This window comes from Telmatherina bonti (assembly GCF_933228915.1).
Source record: "Telmatherina bonti genome assembly, chromosome: 11".
Classification (NCBI taxonomy): Eukaryota; Metazoa; Chordata; class Actinopteri; order Atheriniformes; family Telmatherinidae; genus Telmatherina; species Telmatherina bonti.
In genome coordinates this window covers 23,544,740-23,556,754 of record NC_136629.1, presented here as the reverse complement: position 1 = coordinate 23,556,754, position 12,015 = coordinate 23,544,740, and the positions used below count along the sequence as shown (strand labels likewise).

Here is a 12,015-nt window from a genome sequence, read left to right as displayed (position 1 = left end):
ATGTTACATGACTTGTGAGGGTTACTCATGCTTCATGCCGTCTTCAATCATGCTCTAAATTTGTATCCTCATCTTAGAAGCTATTGACTACTCTGTCATGTGCACACAAATTATGTTCCTGTAGAAGGATTCTGACTACTGTGCAAAGTGGCAAAGTACAGAAGTGGAAAAAGAGGCATTTGAAATGCACATTGGCTTTATCACTTCTAAAAACAATAAGAAAAGAAATTTATTTAAGCTTTCTTATCCTCTAGAGTTGGTCTGTTATACTCTGGGGCTGAGGAGTAAACCAATAGCGCTAAATCGACTTACAGTCTCAAAATGTTTAAGATTCCTGTATTTATTCAATAGTACAGCTTTGTGTTTTTTGTCACACTGATTTTAAATCTATTTCGACAGGCAGCACTGGATGTACATTCATGTGATACCCTCTTAAATAAATTAAAAAAGACAAGTCACCTGTGTGTCCTAAATACAAAGCTTGGCTAGAAGACCTCTTTGGTTAGCATAAAAACCTCACAGCCTTTATAATATTGGCTACATTTAGTAAAGTCATTTTCTAAAATGTCTATCAGTCAAAGTATTAATACAGCACACTGCAGTTTGACTGAGCTTTTTGAGTCAAACTGTTTATAGATAGAAGATGTTAATGTCGACCGCGATTTTTCACACTGTGGCTGCTACAGTGGAAATGCTAACAGCTGCATGCTAACATAACTATCAGTCAAAAGTTTGAATACGCTTACCTATTAAAATGCAATACAATAAATGTGTCCAAACCTTTGAATTGCAGTGTTAGTGTCTTGTTATTGCTTTTTCACGCCATTTTAGTTTTCTGTGTTTTATTTGTACTTATATGTAACCATTACTTATTAGAAACAAGCTCCAATTTAGGCATGTAGCAATGATATGAACTTGTGTAAGCATTTATAATAAACAAAAGTCTCTTTCAGCATAACATTTGGAGCTCATCTGGTTGATGCACAAGCATGAGCAGATTTTCACTTGGGAGTATAATTTTTGCCACAAGCCAGAAACCCAGAATAAATGGTTCTCTAATGATTCAATAACAGCTCAAATGTATGGTTGTCTGGAGGTTCAAACAACACTGGACAAAACATTACATAATAGAAAAACCGCAATATCTAAAAAAAAATGAAAAAAAATATTATTAAAATTTTTAGTTTCAGCGAGTAATTAAAGAAAATTCACAAAATTTAGTGTGATTTGTACTGTGTTCTGTTCAGTTTTAATTTTTTGCTGTATTTTTTGCTTTTTGTTGAATATTCTGGTCTGCTTTGTTATGTTGTTGTTTCTTTACTTGGGGCAACAATACCACTTGTAGACTCAAGATTAACAATGACACAAAAAAGAATAAAATAACCGTGGATGACCATAAAGACCAGCATGATGATATAAAGCATCTGCAACTGAGCTCCCACTATATCTGTGTTTTTTAAAATGGCATACTTCAACGTCGCACACATCGTCTCTTCACTCCCAATGCCAATATCCTGAATCCATCCATCTATCCATGGAAGATGGAGTCTATCCCAGCAATCATTGGGTGAGAGGCAGGGTACACCCTAGACATTCAAGCTCACAATTCTTTCTTTTTCTTTTGTTTTGAACACTTTATTTACAGTTTTACAATTATGATATGAAACCATGATAATGGTCACGTGTTACAAGTGAACAAACAAAAACACTCCCAAAGAGGACAAAGACAAACCCAAACTCAGGTAACAGACATATTGAACACAATGTACTAAAAAAAAAAGAAAGAAAAAGAAAACATAAGCAACCACAGATGTGCCTAATTAGCTCAGAATTGTTTCTACAAAGAATTTAGAGTGATCAATAAACCTAATATGCATGCCTTTGGACGGAGGGAGGAAACCAGGGTACATGGAGAGAACCCAGGCATGCACGGGGAGAACAAACTTCACACAAAATGGCCACTGTTCAAATTTTTTATCTCTTGATTCACGCATCTTAATTTGAAAATAAGACAAACTTCCTGACTTTTAGTAGTAATCAGAAAGAAAATGTACTTTCTGTTGATGAAGTGAGCAGAGAAAGACTGCATGATTTAAGTTTTAGGGCGTTCTATTTGGACGACAAACTGCCGTGGAAATAGTACATTGCATACATAAAATCTAAGTTAGCACAAAATATTTTATTCTATACAGGGTAAAGTTTGTTCTGGACACTAACGCAATGAGAATATTGTATTGTGCCTTACAAAATATTTAATGAAGTAGTTTTTAGAGAACATAATAAGATACTTTTTATTTTGTCTAGTTTATTGGATATAATAAACTTGGCTAAAATTCAGACTTTAATAATAATGAATAAAAAAAAATATTTACCTGAACACTTAGCAGACTTGTTTGAAATAGAGAATGAGGACTGCAGACACTGGTTAGATATTAAATCCATGTTAACTTTGAAACAAAAACATATTTCCGTTGTAGGTGTTAAAATGTGGAATTCTTTAAAAGTATTCTTCTGGTTAAGACAAGGTGTAAATAATAAAAATCAGTTCATACAAACTGGAAACAATTGGAAAAGATTTCATACATAAATATATATATATATATATATATATATATATATATATATATATATATATATATATATATATATATATATATATATATATATATATGTATATATATATATATATATATATATGTATATATATATATATATATATATATATATATATATATATATATATATGTATATATATATATATATATATATGTATATATATATATATATATATATATATATATATATATATATATATATATATATATATATATATATATATTATTAATGTATATATGTAATATATATATAATTTCCTTTTCTTTCTTTCATGTATTTGGTATTCATGCAACTTTTGGTACCTAATAGAAAGTTATGTATAGAATGAGGAAGATGTTACAACTTTATCTTCGTCCTGTTCCTTTTTTTTTTTTTTTTGTCAAATACAAGAAACAAAATGAACCAAAAGATTTAAACAACTATGATTATGTTAGCCCTGAATGGAATATATAAATAAAATAATCTTTATATGTGTAATAGGCCTACGGCACTTCCTTTTGTCTATGGACCCATTTCTGAAGACTGCCTAACTTGCTTGCAGGGGGACTCCGGAGCAGTGATTGGGCCCCAGGGACCGCCTGGTCCTAAGGGCGAGCCTGGAGACCCCGGTGGTGGATATATGGTGGGTATATCTATTACAATTTGATATAAAGACTTTAGAACAGAGTTTCGGAACAGGATCATCTGCAAACAGAACAGCAAGATAAACTACCTTTTCCGACTGTGTAGATGTCATGACATTAAGGGTGTACTGGAGAAGAAATCCAGCTGTGGACTTAACAGCTGGGAGACGTGTACAGTGCCAACTGAGCCCAGTAGCCTACCTGAGCATGAAAGCAGCATGTAGCGACAAAGTGTCAGCGACAGACAGAAACAGTCTAAAACATCACCTGCACACTGACCCTTCATCCCGCTAGGATTTGTCCCAGCATGCCCTAAAGCCATTACACCACTGCACGATATTAAGGAGATGCAGTGTCATTAAGCAATCCATCCTTGGATAACTCCAGCCAAAGTAATCACCTATCCTCCCATTCTGGAGCTTATAGCTGCTGAGGCACTTTCTTTTATGGATATGGCTTTGCATACAGAAGTACCTCAGTCCTGGTTGACGGCACTTGCGCCCTCAATCTCTGGTAATGCCCTGCAGCCATCATGTTTGTGTTTGGAAATACACAACTGAACATTAAGTCCAAACAGCAGCCCCACTACTCTAGCAAGAAACACTATAAGCAGAGTAATGAACAAAAGATTGCAGGGATATTTAACCATCTTTAAGATTTTACTGCACTTTGAACATTTAAAAGGATTAATGAAAGGGTTATGTGTGTCCTTCTGGGTTTCACAGGGAATCAGTGGAAGAAAAACTGATTCTTACCATTTAAAAATGAATTAATGTTACTTAATTCAAATGAATACTTGTGATCTTACTTTTATCTTGTGTCAGGATTTCCCCAGATATGCAATTATTTAGTTCATAAAATGACAGGTCTTTTATTTTATGGTGCAAATGCACAGTCCGATTTATTTATTTATTTTCAAACAAAATGTAATCATTGGACTGCATTTGTCTCAAAAAAGTTCTGCACTCTGCAAACTTTCCTGTTTTATGTTTGACTGAACTGGTACATTTCCTCCTAATACTGCAGAATTGCTGTGTTAGTCCAAATCCAACTTCTGCACAACTAATTTACATTGTGCAATGTAGGACTTGTAACACTAATACATGCTGACCACAGAAATCAATGTCTCATCTGGATAGCACAGTAAATAATGCTTACCCTAGCCTCAGCTCCAATCAAGGTTTTTGTTCTACGTGGTATGGTATTATCGCTGTGCCTCTTCTCATCGAAGCTAATAAAACCATACTGAACATGAACTCATAATACATCACCTTGTTCACTGTTTATGCTGTGATTTGTAGATCTTGTACACTTTCCAGAGTCCCATTTTAATTACAGCACTAGAACATTTTTTTTAAAGGAGGATCTGCACCTAAGTTGTCAGTTTGAATTGCCCATGAGTGTGCTGTGACTTTCTATTCTGTCCTCCCTTTGTTGTTTTGCAGGGTGATGGCTTGTCTCTAACTCGAGGGTCCCGTGGACCTAAGGTAGGAGCAGTTGTGCCAATGAAACATAAACCACTGATGCAAACAAAATTAAAACCATTTGTTAACACTTCATGCTAAATTCCCAAAGCATGCATTTGCTCCGATCTATATTTTATATTTATCACTAATCCTTACATAGAGGTACCATAGATATTGTTAGCCTAAAGTAATATTTGCACTATTTGGTTGTTTTTTTTTGTTGTTGTTTATTATTAGGATTTTGTGACTTGCTTATTGTCAGATATTGAACTCTTTCCCGATTAACTTTCACATTGCACACAAAACTTTCACCAAAGTGACAGTACAAAGTAAAAAAAAAAAACCAAAAAACCACTGTCAGCAAGACTAATCTACACTTCCATAATTATAGGTTAAGTTTCAGGTAATCTCTTTAGTTTGCTTGTGTTGCTGAAAAACAAGCCTTTCTTAAGACCTTCACCTCCAAACAAGTTTCTGAAATGAAACAAAACCTAAAGTCTGTCATTTTCTAAGTTGTGTGAACCTTTATTCAACAGACAGAAATTCAAAGACACTATTTCCAAGTATTTACAGACCAGTTTTAATGTGGTTCCAAGAAAACAAGTTGTCGCAGTTTTATAAGAGGAATCTGTTTGGTGTTCAGCTGCTCAACAGTCTGTGATTATCGTTGCCTGGTTCTTCTCTTCGGAATGAGTAACATGTTGGGAGAAAGATCTGGACTGCAGGCAGGCAATGAAGCACGCACACTCTGTGTCTGTGAAGGTTCTGTTTTAAATCATGCAGAACATAATCTGTTGTTGTCCTGCTGTAATAATCACCCACCTCCTGGGAAGGACACTGGCTTGATGGTAGTAAGTGTAGAACGTGACACGTGCTTTTAATCAAAAGCAGCTGAAATGTGGGATCATCTGAGCACAAAAAATCCTCTATCTGTTTGTCTGAGGTCTTCTATAAATTTTACTGTCTTTTTTTGCCGATTTCACAGCTTTATTTTGAGTGTGCGCCTGGCATCAAATTCTAGATTTGTGCAACTGCAAAAATGTGTTTATATACCAAATTAGAAAATGTTTGGCAATTAGAGTGAGGGGACATCATGCTGAGTGAGGCAGTGATGAAGGTAGGGAGACGACCCCTGGAGACACTCAGTGTGGATGAGATGAGATATGAAGGTGGTACTTCTCTGGTCCCATGGGTACCATGAGGGAGGTAGAGATGAGAGGGAGATGGGTTGCACACAAAGCCAGTCTGCAGGGTAAATGAAAACAGTTGCAAGGAAATCATTGGGTGGCAGAAGTGGTGTCAAATTAAGGATGAGTTTAAATCGGATGAAAATCAAAAGTAAAGGAGGAAATTCCAAACACCAGGAAATCAGAGCTGGTACGAGGTTAGGGAACTTTTTTAACTCAACTCTTACAAAGGTTAATTAATTGGCTGGTCAGTAAAGACACTGAAAATCAATTTGTTTGCGACTCTGTCTTTTGAATAAAATTTCAAAGAAAATCACAAATTTTACTTTCAAGTTTTCTTCTATTTCAGTCATCCTTTTGGCAGTATCTTTCTTATTTTTCCTCCACTGTCTCACAGCTGTTTTTGTTTGCACACAGCCAGAAGTTTTTCATATGTGCATTTTTGGCCATTTATCTCTGCAAAATAGAGCCAACTGGCACATCTTTTCATTTTTTGAAAGAGACTGGCATTCACCAGTGTAGGAGGAAAGATACTAACAATTCTGTGGTCTCCGAACACGTTTGTGAATCTGATGGAGGGGTTTCATAAAAAGCTTCTAAAAGTACAACTTAACAACAAATTTATGAAGACTCCAAAAATGTTTTTGGTAATTAATGCCCACAATGAACTAATTGCAGATAGCATATTTCATTAAAATATCCATTTACTTTTAGCCTTTTCACTGTTTTTTAGTGATATTCTACATCGCACCTGACAACTGCAGAGGTGCAGTCATGTGGATAACAACGTACATCCCATAAAAGTGGATGAACTTTCTGACATACCTGGACAAGAACATATTTAATCTTTATTAAAACAATACCAGGATACAGGTAGTACATTTTTTTAAAAAAGAAAAAACTTAAGGGATTATTCAGCTTAGTGTATTGCACTGAATGTATTATTCTTCAGTGAAATAAATAAGTACTGAATCCTTAGAAGCCCTGTCATGGCAGAAAATAACCTCTTATAAGCAATTTGCATAATTATGTACCAGTGGCTGACAGTGGCTTCTTGAGATTTTTGCTCCATGCGGGATTCCTTGAATTTTTTTGAGTAGGCTATTCCATCACACTCAATTTAGCCTTTTTGAAGTACCCTGTGTGTATTTTATGAGTGAACTGGGGATTATTACCTTGTTAAAAGGTCAACTTCCAGTTCAAATTTAGCTTTCAAACAGATGGCTTCACAGTCCTCAAACACCTTTTAATATGACAGAAAACACAGTGAGATCAGTCCCTGCTAGCTGCCCTATCCTAACCTCATTCTTCTGGATGGTATGAGGTTCAAAATTATAAAATGTAGTCTCCACAAAAAAAAAGCAAGAATAAAATAAGTCACAAAGAAGAAAACTGTTTCAACAACAACAGCATCCTGTTTTGTCAGCTGCCAGTGAGCTGTTTGAAGAGGCTGCGTGTTGTACTGTAGAGCAACAAACCAAAATACAGAAGGTCTGGTGAGTTTGAAGCTGCCAGAAATGTCCAGGACATTTCCTCCTTTCACAGGGATGTGATCATGCTGTGGAAATTTAGATAAAAATGTTCTGAAATCAGTTCTAAGAAAAAAGATAAATTAAATTAAATTAAATTAAATAAACCCAAAAAAGTCTCTTTGACTTATTCACCTTTCTAGATTGACTGTACCTAACCATCTGTCATGTAAAAAAAAAAAAAATTAATGATAATGATAAAATTTCCTTATTTGGTTTTACTGAGGTCTATAATTCTGTCAGCACAAAACAGTGTTTGCTTGTTACTTCAGTCTGAGTCACATCTCATCACATTCACTTCCCTGGAAACAGGTGGTATGGAAAGATGGTTAATTACAGTAAAAATTTTACCAAAGAAAAGTGGAAAAAATTTACTACATGTTCTCCTGCATGGTGACAAATCTTTGAAATTGACCTGATCCTTGCCTTTGTATTTACTGATAAATTTTCCTTGAAATTTTTTTTTAAAAATAATGGTCCCCATGCAGACAAAAGTCCTCTCAAATTATAGACTTATAGACATTAGATAAGCATTTGCTATTTGGATGCAATTCATGGAAAGTTGGAGGCCTGAAAAATCTGATAGTCATTTGAAATATAAATTACTAAAATATTTCACAAGACTTAAAAAACATATATTTTGAAAAAGCAGTCTCGTTCACATAGGCAACTTTTTTTTCTCCCCAAAACTCTCAGGCAGCTCTGCAGCTCTCACAATTTATCAACAAAAAGAGCCAGACTTTATTTGTTAAATGTTTACATAGACCGATTTGAAATGACTGGAAATAAATCTGAAACACTGATTTTAAATAGTAGAAATTAGAAGGTGTGATGTAAAGGCTTGCCTATTCAAAATTATTATAAATAAAAGTTATGAAATGTGTTTTTTTGTTGTTTTTTTTTTACTTGAGTGTGTATCTCCTAATGTACAATGAAAATGTTGCTGTGGATTTACAATTATACTCAAGGTGATATAGACTTGTTGCTTTGTGATAATCTGCCCTTTTACAAATGGTTTCAAGTCAATTTAAATTCAATAGGATTTAAAAAAGCCTTGCTATTAAACTAGCTTCATAGAAAATGAATGAATAATACTAAAAAGTGCCTGATGCTGGCATTCATGGGTGCATGTTTTCCCCTTTAAGCCACTTATTACACAGGGTAAAGAGAAAAGGGCTCTGGCAGGGTTTGAAAGTAAAATGACTGTATTGTGTAGCAGATCTTCCATCCTCTGGATTCACCACCACTTGTGTTTGTGTCAGGGCGAGAGAGGTGTGCCAGGATTGCCGGGAGATCACGGTGAAAAGGGCGAACCAGGGGCGAGTATCATTGTGAGTATGTCGTATCGATTGGTCTGTGTTTCCCTCACTCATCATTACTGAATTAAATTTTTTGGGCCATTTTAGTATTTGTGGGACACACTAAAAAAAGATCTCGCTAAGTGGTCATTAAACACACCTTCAGGTGAAATTAGTGTATATTGCTTTGAGCTGCAGGTGTATTGCACTCTGCCTTCATCATAAATGCTCTCCACTGCTATACTTTGAACCTCACAGATTTGACTGTGAGTGAGTCTGCATTTGTTTTTGAAATACAGGATACTTGGAGACAGAGAATCAATAGAGCAAAAGGTGTCTAACACAATACCTTTATTGGATCCGGGTGCTAGAGGGCAGATGGTGTTAACAAGATGTGTGATGTGTTTGTAGGGCCCCGTGGGACCTCCAGGAAAGCCAGGAATTACGGTATGTGGAAAACCGAAGTACACAACACATAAGCAACATGTTCCATCTGATTGTGAATGAGTTTCTTCTCATGGTGTTGTGCCCATATAACTGTACAAGTACTGTACAAGTACAAATTACCATGAACTGGTTGTTTAACATGAGATGTTTCACTCATCAGGGCCCTCCTGGACCACCAGGTTTATCTGGACCTCCAGGGTCTCCAGGACGAGAGGTGAGTGAGCTCAGCCTTTGCTTTCACTTTAATTCTCTTCCTCACAAATCTGCAGATAAAAGTTGTCTGGAAGCACAAAAGAATGTCAGATTCCCACTGTGGATGTACAAGTACAATCCTGGATACAAATGCCCACCAGCTGAGACGAGTGTGCAAAGTTATAGCCCTAAATGTACTCATGACTTTACAAGCAGGAGGGCTGTTAATGTTATTCTTCGTCTCTATTAAAGGGTTCCCCAGGGAGAACAGGTCCACCAGGCCCTGCTGGACCTCCAGGTGAACCAGTAAGAAAGAAAATTTTCTACTTTGCTTTGTGCAGTTCAGCATCAGTGATCAGTAACGAGACCTGCAGAGATCTTCTTACAGTCAACGTCAATATTCAGAGTGCAGCTCCAGTTTTGGGGATAATTAGAAGCTAGTCCTACTGTTCACTAACCAACATCACTTTCAGAAAAATGCTGCAGTTTACAACAAATTGGCAGCACCCTGTTGTTTGCACATGCTTTCATGTCTTTCTTGTCTCTGTGCGTTTCACATGAGCAACATTTGCTATAGTTCTGATAGCTGTACCATATGGGTGTCGCTGCTTCTGCATCAAAGCCTTGTGAAGGTGGCAATGTAACATGTTTATGTTAGCATGTATTAAACATACATGATTAATGTTTAGTATGTGTTTCTGTGATTTAAAAAAAACATTTTATTTTTCCTTGGTTGAGTGAGAGAGCTAGAGAAAACCAGTATTTTGAGGATATGTGGATTTTGAATCTTTTAGAAGTATTACAGATAAAAACAAGAAAAGTTACATGTGTGTTAAGTATGAATGACTTTCCTAGTGTATGGTCTTACTCTCCCAGTGATGTTTTAGCAAATAAACAGGATCCAACTGCACTAAACATCAGCATATTAAAAAACCAGTAAAGACCATCTCTGGAATAAACACGCTCTCTTCTCTTTCTGACAGACTGCCCTGCCTATCGTAAGAGACATGGGGGCTTTGCTTAAGGTACTTCGTCTTCATAGTTCTTGATAATTACAGTTTTTCACTAAGAAAGACAGACAAAAAAAGTTTCAGGGTTTGTATTTAAAGTGATCAGTGTTTGTTGATTTGAAACGACTTTATTTTAACATATGGAGACTGTCAGTTAAGACACATGACTTTGACTGTATTCAAAGCCCACGAGTGCCTCCATCAGGATGACTGGGAGAAGTGTTGTATATTCAGAAGCTTAAAGCAAATCATTAACAAGGAAATCCAGAATGCTCATTCAAGCTGACAACATGTTAATAAAGCCTATCAGCAAGCATAATGGAACATATAGTTAATATAAAATAACACACTACTGATGCAGTCCAAGTAAAATGAGAAAAAAAATGCAAAATTGTAGTTATTGTTCTGCAGAACTGAGGTTGTCAGTTTTCCACCCACCAGAGAGTGACACAGAGATTTCACTGTGGCTCATGCAGTAAGAATAGTTGACACTAAAGTTTTATAACCTTTCTGGAAACAGAAGGTGCTTGTAAATGCTATCAATATTAATTTGATGCCATCTGACTTCCTGAGATGGTGCTAACTGAAGTAAAATGTGCAGATGAGTCATTTCTATATTTCCTTGTATAGTTCTGCGATAGTTTAATGTAACTGTGGTACCTTCAGTACCTTGATAACACATTTTCAAAATGTCATATCAACACATTTTGAAAATGTGTTGATATGACCTCTTTGATTGTATTTACATCATTTAAAAATAACCAGACAATATTTCTTTGTTAAGTCACTAACCTTTTATTTATTCAACAATATAAAAGCAATTAATTGGATGAACCGGGGTTGTGGCTACATGTAACAGACAAATTATATATCTTTAGTGACTTCATGACAAATAGCTTCTAGCAAACACACATAATTAGTTTTCATTTCTTTAGTGTCATCTATTAAAAAATACCAAGGCAAATATTGTTTAACTAATGGAAAATATTATTTTTGCACCAACAAGGTGATTCCCTAAAGACAGTCCAGCCTTACACTCGCATACTCAGCATGGTGCGCAGTGTGTCTTTAAAGACGGTGTGGAAACAGGACAAGTGCAGGAAAAAAATAATAAAAGACCTAATATGCTGTCTACAGCAAATGAGCAGTAGCTGAGACCTAAAACAAGACCTGACAGATGCCTCCAGACTTCCAGCTGATCCATCAACCGTTCACTGAAGTCTTTTCAAAAATGGGCTGTGTGTGAAAGGCGGCTGTCAAGAAGCCTTTATTAACCCTTTGTTGGGCAAGTGACTATTTTTTATCACTTTGTTTTCTATTATTTTCAGCATGAAACTATTGATTTTTTTTTTTTAATGTTACAATGGAACGGAGGTCTTGTTACATACCAGGAGGACACTGTAAGGTTGAAATTTCTAAGTTCAACATATTTCATTGAGTGCCCTATGAAGGCTAAGGAAGGAAAATAGCATCCAAAGAAAAGCTTTGACATTTCTTTCAAGAAACCTAGAGAAGTATTCCCGAAGGCTACTTAAACATGTCAAAAGACAATTTAAAGTATTTCTAAGAGGCTTCACACTCTATTGAAGAATAAATATAGTCATACCAAATAGTTCAAGTTCAAGTCATTTTTATTGTCCCTAATGC

General features: G+C 35.6%; 1 protein-coding gene across 4 annotated transcripts in view; it reads left to right on the top strand.

The window, feature by feature from the left end:
* Window positions 1–12,015, top strand: part of LOC306762248 (uncharacterized protein) — a 119,570-nt gene that overhangs the window by 75,450 nt on the left and 32,105 nt on the right. For all 4 annotated transcript variants that reach the window (XR_013771495.1, XM_079248689.1, XM_079248688.1 and 1 more), the window contains 7 exons: window positions 3,158–3,238; window positions 4,685–4,726; window positions 8,684–8,752; window positions 9,131–9,166; window positions 9,327–9,380; window positions 9,611–9,664; window positions 10,342–10,383. Coding sequence is in view for 3 of the 4 variants with exons in the window: in XM_079248689.1 (XP_079104815.1) it covers window positions 3,158–3,238; window positions 4,685–4,726; window positions 8,684–8,752; window positions 9,131–9,166; window positions 9,327–9,380; window positions 9,611–9,664; window positions 10,342–10,383 (378 nt within the window). In the remaining variant the exon portion in view is untranslated. The remainder of the gene's footprint in view (window positions 1–3,157; window positions 3,239–4,684; window positions 4,727–8,683; window positions 8,753–9,130; window positions 9,167–9,326; window positions 9,381–9,610; window positions 9,665–10,341; window positions 10,384–12,015) is intronic.